Source organism: Podarcis melisellensis, assembly GCF_964234715.1.
Source record: "Podarcis melisellensis genome assembly, chromosome: 12".
Classification (NCBI taxonomy): domain Eukaryota; kingdom Metazoa; phylum Chordata; class Lepidosauria; order Squamata; family Lacertidae; genus Podarcis; species Podarcis melisellensis.
The window spans coordinates 48,864,811-48,879,226 of NC_138544.1; the positions used below are offsets into that span (position 1 = coordinate 48,864,811).

At 43.6% G+C, this 14,416-nt stretch overlaps 1 protein-coding gene across 2 annotated transcripts; it reads right to left on the minus strand.

Moving 5' to 3' along the window:
* Positions 1 to 66: 66 nt before the first annotated feature.
* INSIG1 (insulin induced gene 1) lies at positions 67 to 13,090 on the minus strand. Of its 2 annotated transcripts, none has more exons than XM_081882680.1 (6): positions 12,933 to 13,090; positions 9,360 to 9,766; positions 6,278 to 6,402; positions 4,869 to 5,035; positions 4,204 to 4,303; positions 67 to 3,081 (listed from the first exon to the last, which is right to left on the minus strand). In XM_081882680.1, the coding sequence occupies exons 1-6, from the start codon at positions 13,073 to 13,075 to the stop codon at positions 3,052 to 3,054; spliced, it is 972 nt and encodes a 323-aa protein (XP_081738806.1). In that variant the 5' UTR covers positions 13,076 to 13,090; the 3' UTR covers positions 67 to 3,051. The 2 variants fall into 2 exon arrangements, with proteins under 2 accessions (XP_081738806.1, XP_081738807.1); XM_081882681.1 differs by having other exon boundaries at positions 12,801 to 12,939.
* Between the last annotated feature and the right edge of the window lie 1,326 nt (positions 13,091 to 14,416).

Below are 14,416 nucleotides of genomic sequence, written 5' to 3' on the forward strand. Positions count from 1 at the left end.
CCAGTCAGATCATTCATTGCTGTCATTCAAAAGGATTATAATAACTAAGTAAACAAGAGACAGAAATGGTTGTTTGAAACCTTTAATTTCTTTTTTTTAAAAAAACCACCACTCACACACATTGTTGAAAAAAACTACCGAGTCTGAGAATCAAAGGATTCCAACCCAGAATAGTGCAATTCTCCCCCAACGCATATTTTTCCATATAACACAAATTCTGATCACTTTGGTTCAGATACTTACAAGTATTGGCAAGATTGAACTTCTAGTGTATATTTTGGCTGTCTTGTCAAAACACCAATTTACAAATAAAATACTTATTGATTTCATGATTACATATTTACAGTTACAATTGTCCTCTTTAGTTACATGGGGTACTAAGGTGTTGACATGGAAAAGTAGTTATTTGCCTCCTGTGCTACAGTATCTCAAACTAAACTTAGAGAATACAGTGGCTTTTGTCTTGCAGATACATTTTCACGTGGGTATATTCACTTGAGAAACCTTATTGGACTATTTAGATTGGTAAAGAAAGGGTTTTCCCAAACCTTTAAAAAACCAATAAAGGCTGCAATTTATTATTCAGTAATACCACAGACTATAATAAAAGTCCTTCAGTATAGTTTGTACCTTACTGCTTCAAGTCTTCCCTATCTCCCCTTTAAGAACAAAGATACCACTAACATTTTTTAGCATTTTCCAAAAATATTTCAGATAGAGTTGAATGAGCACTCCTTAGTTCACCTACAAGATGGTCTGAAATGAACTCCTGTGTGCAACGAGATGGGAAAGTTGTTCCCTTACCTCTCTTCTTCTGTCATCTTGTATATCTGATTGCAGTGTGCAAGGGGACTATTAAAGGTGTAGCTCTCTGGAGGAATGCTGCACTGTAAGGGCTAGTGGAAATATAAAAACAATTCTCCTCTAGCTTGGATTTTAATCCCATCAGGAGAAGAATTTCAGAGCTTGAAAATCTTGCCTTTCCTTTGCAGTAGGCTTTTACAAACCCATAAGCCCCTGAAGTAAATTTCTAAGCATCCCTAGAGTTTTTGGACAATGATTCTCAAACTATGCTCCTGAGAAGGCACAACACACCACAGGTGGGAGGAATTCCAGAGTGGGAAAAATATCTTGCAGCAGATAGAACCACTTTCCTCCCAGCAACAGAGCATAGTGTGGCAGTCACCTCAACTGCTATGGTAACCATGGACACTACCACATAGTGGGCAATATATGGGAGTTTTGGAACAGAGACAGCTCCTCACCAGATGCCTGGTTTTTGGAGGGAGTCCAATATGTTTAGTCATTTCAAAAGCCAGCATTACTACCCCAATCACAGAACCTTAGAACCACAGCAACAAGATGCATCTATATTGCTGTGTACAGGGATTCTGTGCACCCACATACCAAAGATCAAAGGGCTATTAGTAGGTTGGGGGACCTGGAAGGTGCAGACAATTAAGAAAGAGACCAGAGTTCAAACAGTTTGAGAAACACTGCTTTTGAGGAGGTTTCCTTGAACATAAACTGGAGGAAGGGTTTTTTTAGACTCAGTTTAGAACCTAAACAAATGAGAAGCCGCAAGAAGATAAAATAGAAGAACGTCTAACTGCCTATTACAGAAAAATAGTCAGTAAGAGTTCCAGTTGTACACCATATCTACAAGACTGGAGTATTTCTTTTAAGACCAGGGTTTAGTAGACGATACAAACTAGCATTACTAGATAAATTATTGCTGATTTTTGCCTCCATGCAGCATTGAAATGAGTTCAAAACTCTTCTTCAATATCACCAAGAAATACTAAAGAGGAGACAACAAGGCTCAGATTTCTCTCAACTGTACATTGCACTTTACATTAGGTCAGCTGTTGTCTATATTATTTGAATGAGCAATATTGTGCTCACCATGAAACTACTAAGAAACACCCAATGTGTATTGTAGTGACAAGCACTCTTCCTTACAAGGCAATCACAGATTGCAAGTTCTATAGGGTTGCAAAAAACAAACACTAAGCAGTGATCTGCTCCAAAACACACTGTAAAGCAAAAATCATTTAAGATAAGCCTTAAGTAACACTGTTGGCCTGCTCTGCACCCGTCATGGCCTCTACTGCTTGGGCCCTGAAACTAGTCCAGTTGCTATATAGTTTAACAGGAATCACATAGGAATGCCCTCCTCTTAGGCTGGTGTAACACTCCGAGGACAGGCTTATCAGTAAAGTCACTTGAGGGCCTGCCCAACAGAGTTGCAGTGACATACATTACTGAGCAAAAATCAATTTTGGCTGTGTGTATCCAATAGCAGGGAAGTGGTAAGGGACCACGCTATCAGTTTGATAAGCAGCTGACAGACCTATTGCTTTTCTGTCTGCAAGATAGTTTGCTTCCCACTTCCAAGGAGAACAGGTTTTCAAAAACCACAAATCAAAGCACTTCGGATAAGTACTCCTGTGCAAAGCACACTGAAATAGGTAGAGTTCTTTACACCTCTCTCCTTTATTTCAGTGGAGAAAGCAAAGAATGTTTTCCAAGGGAACTGTGATTTGTGCCTACAGTTATTATTCCTTCGTACAACATCTAAAGGATTGTACCTTTTACTCTAATCGCCTTCATTTTAAGGCAACCCTATGTTAAAAGGACATTTTGATAAATACTATTCCTATTAAACCAATCCATGTACTCCACCTTTCAGCACCAACCAACTTTCTTTGGGCACTTGTACAAAGCTTGTAATTATAAGTTTTGTTTCAAGGCTTTGAAATATGGCAGCTGGTTCAATGACTTCCAACAGGAACCTAGCACTTGGGAGAATGGCCACCAAGCATGGACTTGCTATGCATTATGTCTGTACTGACTTCTCCCACAGAACAGTCAAACCCAGAGGCTTCTAGGAGAAAACATCAAGGTAACCTCTTGTCCGCTCTAAGGTGAATAAGCATCTTTTCACCAGTCATTTGCGCAGGAAGCTCACGCAGGTTATTCAAGAAGAAAAAAATTCTAGTTCAGATTCAAGAACTGATCTTTGCCTGCCTTCAGTGCAGATCCAAATATTTAGTCACTGTGAGGCTTCTCAGGAACACCCTGTGGTCAAAACCAAAAATGTTATTGCAGTTTAATGTTTAACATTACGCTGAAACTTAACTGCATTCGTGTAAACAAGCTAAACCTGCACCAGCAGTTGGTACTTCTAAGAGAATGGGGAAGAGACATACCATCACTGCCCTCCCTGACATTTGCCTTTTGTTACTGTATGCCTCTGGAGTAAGGATATGGGAGCCAGATATGTGGGTACCTGCCACCATAACGTGGATGTGCGATGTCATACGCACACACCTGCATGTAGTGCATCAGGGTGATATGATAGCCATGTTCAAATATATAAAAGGATGTCACATAGAGGAGGGAGAAAGGTTGTTTTCTGCTGCTCCAGAGAAGCGGACACGGAGCAATGGATCCAAACTACAAGAAAGAAGATTCCACCTAAACATTAGGAAGAACTTCCTGACAGTAAGAGCTGATCGACAGTGGAATTTGCTGCCAAGGAGTATGGTGGAGTCTCCTTCTTTGGAGGCCTTTAAGCAGAGGCTTGACAACCATATGTCAGGAGTGCTCTGATGGTGTTTCCTGCTTGGCAGGGGGTTGGACTCGATGGCCCTTGTGGTCTCTTCCAACTCTATGATTCTATGTGATGTCGCGTGAACTATGTGCAGGTGTGTGTGTGTGACATTGCACATCCATGTTGTGGTGGGTGGCAGCTCCTCTTCCTCCTCCTCTGCAGCCAGCCAGGCACCCTTTTCCATGGGTAGGGGCTTGGACCTGGAGGCAGAGAGACTCTGCCTTCGCTCCTGAGCTTCCCCCACTGGAAAAGGGTGCCTTGCTGGCTGGCTGCGGAGGGTGGAACTGAACTGCTTCTCTCTTGGAAGCAGCACTGCTGCCTCCTTTTCTCACTGACATTGTGGGTACCAGGTCCCCACAATTATATTATTGTGGGTGCTCAAACATCCATGGTCCCCTGGAGTTGGTTCCCATGCACCCAAAAGACCAAGGCTAGGATGATGTACTTCAGGTCATGTAGGTCACGCCCTTGTAAAGTACCAGTTACTCTTATTAGTCACCAAATAACATGTCCTGCATACAGGTTTAACATTCATCAACTTAATTTCCCTTTTAAAAACGGCTAAACACAGATTGTATGATAATTACCATAGCTAGCTGCCGTCCTATGTTTCCTACAGTCACACCTCCCGAGAAAAATATGCATGGTAACCAAGACCGGATGTAAAGGAAATCTGGGGATGTATACCTAAAGAAAGATATAAGAAAGTGAGACATGCCTGCAGTTTTAATATCTGTGCAACAAGGTTTGTCTTTTAATATGAACACTTAGCTATGCTGGAACAAGTGGTAGTTCTGTGATTTTCGATATTGCCATCTTACATTTTGTCAGCAGAATTAAATATCTGATTGTAGAAGATACAGTTCTATTTGTACAGTCACATCCTGTATTATTACCACAGAGGTGGTGAAAGGGATTAAACGTCTCATGCTGTGTAAATAGGGAAAGCTTACAGAATGCTTAGAGGGATAGAAATTGAACAATTCATGTCTTCTCTGCACAAATGTCTCTTTCCTATTTTCTCAATTGAACACACCTAGAATCAAGCTTAAAGTGATCCAACCACTTAGCATAAAGACATTGTAATCTTGTACAAGGCAGCAGCACACTATCATTAAGACAGAGTGGCTTATAACACTCATTTTTAGCAGCAGAGTGGGCACACACCTTTGCTTAAGAATGCAAGTCAAATTTAACTAATTTTTACTTTAAAATAGTTAGACAATTTAAAGTCACAAGATGGGATACTTACTGATAAACTCCATTATAGACAAGGAACTGTGTAATCAGAGTAGCTACAAAAGCTATTGTAATGCCAAGACCAAGACCACTTCTTGAACGATCAAATGTCCACCAGAGACCCAGTGACAAAGCTGCCAGGGTCAAAGAGAGTTGGATATTGTTTGCAAAATCCAATTTCTAAGAAGAAAGTTAAGGAAAATTCTGCAGCCTTGAAGTCTGACAAGTTTCTTCTTGCTCATCATAACAATCTTCAGACACAGCCAGATTTAGTTTTCTGCTTCAGTGCTGTTAGATGGTGTCTACACCATCACCCCGTTCACATTTTATTTGTCTCTTGTGTTGCATACATTCCTCTTTTGTACATGTATACCTGTATATGCAGTATACAAATGCAAAAATCACTTCAAGCACTTCAAGGTCAAAAGTAGCAAATGGGTACCATTAGCCTGCAGGGGACAATTTTTCCCACAGCTTCTGTCAAGATATAACGAGGACCATTGCAAGTAAATTAGTGCCTCTTCAAATAAGGTGCTAATTTTCTTGTAATGAAATTCAAAGTGAACTCCTGGGACATATCTGAAGGAGAAGCTAGTGCAAAAACACTAACAAGCTTTATTTGAGAAAAAGGCAAATGCTACATATTCATGCATGTGCCCTACTTGACTCTACTAACAAGTGAGGATTTGGGTGTGTGAAAAATTCAGTTCACCGATTGAGTGGAGTCTGTGACATAATCTAATTCTATCCCAATAGCCCAGAGCTGTTATTCTGTTAAACAGGCTGGGCTGTAGCAAACGTAAGTTTTACTCTGAGTAAACCCACTTGAAATTAATGGACACACTTAACATAGGGTCTCATCTGAGTAACTAATGGAAAGGATTACTCAATGGGTTTACTCTGAGTAAAATTTAGTTGGCTACCACCTGCTCTTTTATTTTAAATCTCCTTTTACTCACAGCACTACTAACTTTTTGTGTGTCTTATAAACCACCCTAATCCTCAGGACCTTTTAGCTACCTTAGCGGAGAAATTTGTGTTAACAGCAGCTGCAGCCCTAAGAACATCAAGTGCAGCTGATACAATCAGCAATGCCCTACTTGCCACTATCAAGCCCTTGTCTCACTATAGGCAGACAAGTGGTTTCTTTGTGCCAGTCCAAAGAAGCCTTATCCCAGATCCTTCAAAGCATTTCCCAGTACAGGACGTTGCTGTGAGACACACAATCCATTTCAAGTGACTATTCTAGAGGCACAAGTCCAGAAATAAGGATTTCAAAACCCAGTCATTTCTCCACATTCATGCTGAATTTCTCCACATTTCGGTTGAAGTTGGTCAAATATAGACTGACAAGAACTTTATAAATTAATTCCATTATAATTACACCAGATATGGACATTAATCACATCATTCTAAGGATACAGCACTTGCATGGTTAATGCCGACAAAGACTGCTATACACCGCATAACACTGGCCCATTCTCGCTTGAATTTGTGAGGCTCGCCAAGATGACTGTCAATGCAGGGATACAGCAGGCCAATAACAGCTGTAAAAGAAAAAGGAGAAATTGTTCATGCAGTTTTAATATCCAAGCTGTTGTAAATATAAATCTATTCAGCACATGCCAAAGTCTTATGCAGACTAGAACCAATTTTCCCTACTGTTGTGTCTGCTAATGATATTTCACAAATTGTATAGTGTTTCACATATTCTTATGTTATGCTTCAAGATGTGGGACTATGGTGGAACATGTATGAATCTTAGTTACAAAAGGAACTCATTTCTTCCTGTATATACTACACTGCTTATATTAAAAAGAAGTTTGTTTCTGTTCCTTGGTAGAAAATGTAAGCCTCAGGTAGAAGCAGAATCAATATTTTAACAGTAATAATTAGTTGCCTAGACCAAGAGCCCAAATTTCTTCTGACTTTTTATTAGAGATATTTCACACATACACCCTCCTTTCCTCTGAAAAATATATCCACATGGAACACATTTAAGTACCGTACTACTGAATTTTTTAAAAATTCAAAGTTCAGGCATTTGACTTCCACAGCACTTTTGCTAGTTAACAGGTACTGGCTGTAGGCACCACTGAAGAATGTATTCTAGAGCAACCAGCCAGTTTTTATTAGCAGAAGTTGCTTCCAATCATTCCAGTCATTCAGATTGTTACAGGACAGTGTACACCAGGGGTGCCTAATGTGTGGCCCTCCAAATGTTGATCAACTCCACCTCCCAACATCTTTGATCACTGGCCACGCTGAGTAAAGCTGATGGAAGTTGGAGCCCAATACTACCTGGTAAGCTGCCAACACACACAGCAGCTGCTTAAATAGCCTCATCAGGTGACTTGGTTCCCACTCACTGCCACACATAAAGCTATTTTCCCACAGTGTTTTTCCCCAGTATGAAGAGTTTCCTTATCAACATGGCCAACTGATGCTGGGCTGGAAACTCTTAATGCCAGACAGAACTATTGCTCTACATGTTTAGTTACAACAACAGGAGTACAGTGGTACCTCAGGTTAAGAACTTAATTCGTTCTGTACGTCCGTTCTTAACCTGAAACTGTTCTTAACCTGAAGCACCACTTTAGCTAATGGGGCCTCCTGCTGCCGCTGCACCGCCGGAGCACAATTTCTGTTCTCATCCTCAAGCAAGGTCCTTAACCTGAGGTACTATTTCTGGGTTAGTGGAGTCTGTAACCTGAAGCGTCTGTAACCTGAGGTACCACTGTATATTAAAATGTTAGGTCCATTTCAAATGGCCTATGAGTGACAGCAGTTAATATACAGGGGTCGGCAAGGCTTACCGGGCATGGGCTGGATCACTCCCGCAGAGATCCTCCATGGGCCGGACCGGCGCAGCGCGATGCCAGAAATCACGGCTGCGCATGTCCGCGGCGCCAGAAATCAATTCTGCACATGCCCAGATGCTGAAAATAGAGCCTGCGCAGAAGTGCTTTCTGGTGCCACGGAATAGTCCCTGCGCTGCGCTATTTTAGGGCAGCGCACGTGGGCTCGCCGAGTGGGTGGCTCGGTTTGGGGACGGATCTAGGCCGGTTAAATGGCCTCCATGGGCCTTAGGTTGGCGACACCTGGGCTAGAACTTGGTTTTGTTTCATTTCAGAGGGCACACAATACTATGGGACAAACACTGGCTGTTTCTGTGTAGAATATCTGAAGTTCACTGCTTTACTCATGATGCAGAGAGGTGGCTAAAACTGAAGCCACCTGTTTTGAGAAACACATACGTATATATCCTGCTCTAGAGCAACACCTGCAGCCAAAGGGGCAGGTGCCACCCTGCACTGGCAAGAGCTGTTTTGTACTGCAGAAACTTATAAGAAAACTAAATTTTATGTTGCCAGAAAATAACATCTCGAATTCAGACAGTAATCAAAAGGAATGGCAGTAGCCAGTACGGTTCTGAGATTGGGTTAAGCCTTCATTGGATTAAAAATCATAGAACTGTAGAGTTGGAAGGGACCCCAAGGGTCATCTAGTCCAACTCCCTGCAATGCAGGAATCTCAGCTAAAGCCTCCATGACATGATGAATTTTTGGGGTAGCTTGATAAATTTTGGCTTTTCCCCTTCATCTCTTTTCTGTGTTGCTTTCTTCAAAAGTTTTACCAACATAAAGATTTATGTTTACACTTCAAACATTTCTGCCAAGCATTGCAACATTCTACTTAATAGAATACAGCTGTGTTTTAATGCTCCCCTATAGTGTCATTTGAATCCACTGTGTAGTTAGCAGCAGGAGTTGTTTAACATTCAGCTATTTGTTCTGCTTCTTTATATAACAAAATAGATTTCTATTTTAACTAAGCGTTTTGTCCTAGGTATGCTACAGCTTTTGCAAGGGGGCGGTGCGGGAGGAAATCCCCTTACATTTCTGCTGGCAAATGAAGCTGCTGCAGCTGCTCTCAGAACAGGCAGCTAGCCAAGCTTCACTTCCCATCCTCTGCTGCCGCAACATGTGACTTCCTTGTTTTTGATTCAAGTATGTGGCATGTTCAGGCAGGCAACCAATAGGAGCGAGAACACGCGACTCACCAGTTTCAAAAGGGAACCAATCATAAGGCAGAGAGTGGTGATGAGTCATGCAAGCTCCTGTGCTAAAACTTTGACAGACAATAGCTTGGAGGAAACTCTTCCCTAATTCCAGGGCTAACCACAGTGCCAACTCTTAAAGCAGCAGCAGCCCACGAAAGTAACCTGCTACACATCCCTGCTCTTTCCTAGACGACAACATGCTTCTGCTTAATCCGATTGTTCTCTCAATTTGCTCAGCAGCTAGATGGCATTAACAAAGCATGCAGACTCTTAAGTCATGGCCAATCCTGAAAAGAGTGCAGCAGACTGAAGAAGCAAACCCCAGCAAGTTGCGGGTCCCAAATACTACCCAGCGACAAAATACAATCCAACATCTAGAACTGCCAATGCCTTCTTTCCACAACGATTCCCAAACAACCAAAGTTTAGTCTGGTGACTTACCTGCTGCTGTCCCACAGCAAGGAGGCACCCACCAAGCAGAGGAGAAGATTGTAGAAATGACCTCCTCAGGGAAGAGTGTTACGTTCCTCTGGATCTGCAGCAAGTTCAGCACCAGGGCGAGGAAAGTGCCAACGACAAAGAGCACCAGGCTCCGTTGCACTACGTCCCTGCTCAAGTTCAAACTGCTGCTGGTGCCACTGCCAAGGTTTGAGCTGCTTGGGTTCCGCATGCTGTGACTCACTAGTTTTAGAGGAGAACTCGAGACAGACGAGCTCAACATTTCGCCCACTTTGGCTGCCAGCCCTGTGGCACTTCCACCTAAGGGGGTTCTCTGCCTTCTCCTGGCAGTACAGGAACAACTCCAGGTATGATCTTCTGTTCTGGACACAGGCTTCTCCATGAGATTTCTGAAAGGGGCAACAAGAAGTTATTAGTGCCAACATTAGGCTGCAAAGCCAGCCATCAAGTATGCCATGTGCTTTATCCGTGTAACTACTAATGGGTTGTACTTGTCTACCATGAGATATAGGAATTTTCTTTACAAATGAGAAGTCAGGGTCAGAAAAACATATGAAGAAAACCCAACAATCCTATGGTCATCTTCAGTACTTCAGGAAGTAAGAATATTCTATAGCCTTGCTTTGGACACTAGAGAATAGTTAAAGAGTTCACTTCCAGGTGAGGTGTGGAAGCCCAAGACAATTTTTGAATACGGGTAATACTCCACTGATGGATAGGATACACTGTAGTTAATATAGCATAGTAGCTAAAAGAATGAGTTGCAACCTAGGAGGTCATTAATTTAAGTGATATCTCAGTCATGATTCACAAGGTGACCTTAAGGAAAGAACTCTCAGTGATGTTAGGATAATGCTTGTTTACCATGCAGGATTGTTGTAAGGATTGTTCTCATAATGTATGCAACTGTCATTCTGAACTCTGAAAATGATATATTGCTTGGCATTACTATTACTATTGCAAAACATTCTAAGCAACAGTATATGTAATGGCTGGAGCGTTTGACCAGACTGAGGAAAAACAGGTTCAAATCCCCACTCAGCCATGAAGCTCAAGGTGTGACCTTAGGCCAGTCACCCTCTCACAGTCCAACCTATCACATAAGGCTGTTTCAATGATAAAATGAGAATGGGACAGGGGACCATGTGCACTACCTTCGGCTTATTAAAAGGAAGGGTAGGAACATCTACCTAGAGCTTTAAACATGCCCCTACACCATGACAAAAATATAAACAAGCATATAATAGCATGTTTTCAGACATTTCACATGAAGTTGTCAATTGCCATACAAATAGTGATGCTTATATAGTGACAAAAATACTGGATCCTTTAGATTCTTATACATATTAAGAGAGTAACACCAAGCTGTCCCAGCATCAGTGACCTGGGACAGTTAATCAATACTTATAATACAGATTTTCAATGGCTTGGTCTAATAGCTAAAGAGTTCACAATTTGATTTCCCCCCTCCAGCAGATTACTAACATCTCCAGTGAGTTGGCCCTTCCAATTCAGAAGAGAGAAAACTTTGAAGTGCCTCAAAAGAGCATTCATTACATACATGATCCAGAATCCATTCTGATGTTGTAAAACTAGACATGCTAGATGATCAAAATAACACATTTTGCTTTATAAAAACCTATTGCTTGCATAGCAATTTATACAAAGCTACAAGCAGTCCTTGTTATTTGTATAGACACAATATGAAGACAATGCCCTGATCTGGGAAAACCTTTAACAGACTACGTATACTGCTGTTAAGACGTACACGTGCCTATTGGAATTTGATAGGATCTTCCTTTTGGTGTTTGGGCAGCAGCTTCCAATACTGCCTTCTTTTAAAAGAAAGCAGTTTTGCTACACCTTAAAGACGAAAGTTTTATTATAAAATATGTCTTTAAGATGTCAAAAGACTGCTGTTGTTGCTGCAGCAGCTGACTAACATGCCTGCCCCTGGAAATTATTTTAGTGAAAAGTTTTATCAACTGGATATTAATCTTTATCCACCTGAAGCTAAAGTTAGTTCTGGGAGGGATTACTTGAATTGTACTGCTCCCAGGGATCTCCTACTGCTGGAGGGCAACAGGTCCAATTTTTCTCTAGAATGAATAGCCTGACAATTCTCTTTCCCACATATGAGAGCTGGGTGCAACCCAAACCAAAAGTGCAAGCATTCCTAGACTGCTTTCATTCCTGGGAAGATTTCACCAGAGAGAAACTAGCCTTTCAGAAAGCTAGGAGTATTGAATGCCTATCAGGAGCAACTGATAGTTGCTCTATGCTCTATCCTCTACGCTTGTGTTAGGTTTTTCAAGTATCTATTTAGATCTTCCATCCCCATTTATTGAAAACACTTGGGGAGGACTTAAGTACCCGCTACCCATCCTTTTTGGAGAACTCTTAGATCTTCACCTGTAAAATAATGACAACAGGGTCAAAATTCCCAAGTGCTGGAGATTCACACATCCCTTCCATCTCTAAAAATTACAATCCTATGCATGCATACTTAAAAGAAAGACCCACTTAAGTCCGTGACAGCTGCTTCCAAGGAAACAGACAAAGAACAGAATCATATTATTGTAGAGCTGGAAGAGACCCTGAGGGGGGGGGTCATCTAATCCAATCTTCTGCAATGCAGGAATCTCAACTAAATCATACATGACACGTGGCCATCCCAGGCCTTTTGCCAAGTTTGCTGCCTATGTGATGATTTGTGTGTGCAAGTACTCCAAAACCTACCCTGCCCAGCCTTTCCCCGGCTTCTACAGATACATAACACCTTCGTAGGGTATGCCTGTTGCAACCAACCAAGGTGGGGAAGGTGCTGGCAAGCTTTTATCTTCCACACAGCTACGTTTGGGGCTCACTACTGCTTCGAGGATCCGCCTAGACGGGATCAAAACGAGGGGAGAATTTTCCTCCTTCCTTCTAGATCGGCTAGATGACCGCCGATTATTTTTCTGCAAAAGGGCGCCTTTCTTTCTTTTTGTGCAAGGCACAGAGAACAAATAGGGGAGGGGGCGAGAAATAGGGCTACGTGCTCGCGTCTCCTACTTGTTGGGCATCCCTCCCCCTGCAGGGGCAGCGGCGAAAACGCAGCAAAGGGGCTGGAGGAGCAATGCAGCCCACCTTTGATTCCCAACGCCACCACCCGCCCCGCGCTCCCCGGTGAGAAGACCACCAAGGAGGGACGAAGGCCGCAGCCATTTCTCTCCTTCCCCCATCCCCGCCATAACCTCCCCCCCATTGCTTGCCCGGCCCCGTCAGCACCTACCGCCCGGAGATAGACTCCCCCTGTATAGGGAGGCTCCGTGCCTGGGACTTACGGTCCTCAAGGCACCCGCAGCCGCCTCCATGAAGCGGGCAGGCGGGGGTGGCAGCCCCCCCGCCGCCCCTTTCCCCCGCTCCTGCCCGCCTGCCTACCTGCTCAGCCAGGCTCCGTCTCCCTCAGCCGCACAGGTCCCTCCCTTCTCCCCGCTCGCGCGCCACCAGCGCCTGGCTGAAAGGCTTATAAAGCGGCGAGCCCCGAAGTCACGTTACTCGCAGCCGACCTACCCGCAGCCGCAGGGCCGGCCGCGCCAGAGCCCTCCCTCGCCTCTCTCCGCGGGAGGGGGCGCCGCGGCGCTGACGGCGGCGGCGGCCGAAGGGGCGGGGGGAAGCCGACAGGGAGCTTTCCTGGGTAGCCCCGAGAACAACATTTCAGTCTGGTGAGGCCGCTCCAGCCAATGGGAGGCAGGCGGCCCATATGACGTCGGGGACACACCACCCGCCCGCCCTCAACTGACAGCTCGCGCGCTGACAGGGCGGGAACAGGGGTTGGGTGAGGTGGCGCTTCCCGCGGGGAGGGGGAGGGACGGGGAGGGGTGTCCGAAGGGCGCGCTCGCGACGTGCCGTGGCGCGAGGCGAGTTCGCTCCGCACGGAACGTTCCATCCCCAACTGCCAGTTGGCGGGCCTTGCGCAGCGCCCCCTCCCGCCCACTCAGTTCTCTCGTGTTCATAACTAAGGGAGACTTCGGTTTCCATATCTATCTATCTATCTATCTATCTATCTATCTATCTATCTATCTATCTATCTATCTATCTATCTATTACCTAGCCGTTTTCTGTAAATGGGTTGGCTCCTTTTCGTCCTCCCCCCTCCTCCTCCTCCTCCTCCTCCTCCTCCTCCTCCTCCTCCTCCTCCTCCTCCTCCTCCTCCTCCTCCTCCTCCTCCTCCTCCTCCTCCTCCTTCTTCTTCTTCTTCTTCTTCTTCTTCTTCTTCTTCTTCTTCTTCTTCTTCTTCTTCTTCTTCTTCTTCTTCTTCTTCTTCTTCTTCCCACAATAACCCTGTGAGGTAGAGAGAAAGTGGCTGGGCTCAAGGTCACCTGATGAGCTTCACAGCTTGAGTTGGGGTTTAGCACTAGGCGAGGGTCTCCCTTGAGGCTTATTAAAAAATACTTAAGACTGCAGTCTGTGAGGCTTTTTTATTTTTAAACAAAACACCTTCGCTTTCTTTCTGTTTGTACCCTAAAAATCGCCCTCCCCAAAATTGCCCTCCCACGCAGGATTAAGACCTTTAGAGGCCCTAAGCACTTAAAAGGTTTGGGTGCTCCCATATAGATCTAATTCAAAATATAAACAACAATAAACCGTAAAATAAACTTCCATTTCTTTAAATGAAATGAAACTTACAGTAAGATGGAAAGTAATGTTTATTTTTGTATACTTCCACTTTGCTTATATTAGAAAAGTTTTTATCCTACTTTTTCTAATTGCAAAGTCTTTTATCAGATCCTCAAAACAAATCATACGTAACACATCTGATTCTATACTTAGTAGAGATAAAGCCTGTCTTGTTACATAGTTGTTTGATTGGGATTTTTAATATAGTTCATATGAGAAAATGAAGGCTCAGCTGAGCACTTTGAGACCATTAATGTTAAAAATCTGGCAATGGAAAATTTCTTTGGTATCCCCCTTCCCTTGATGCCCTAAGCACATTCTTGTTTTGTTTCATGGTTAATCCAGCCCCGCACCCTCTGCAGGCTGTGCTCCCCGTG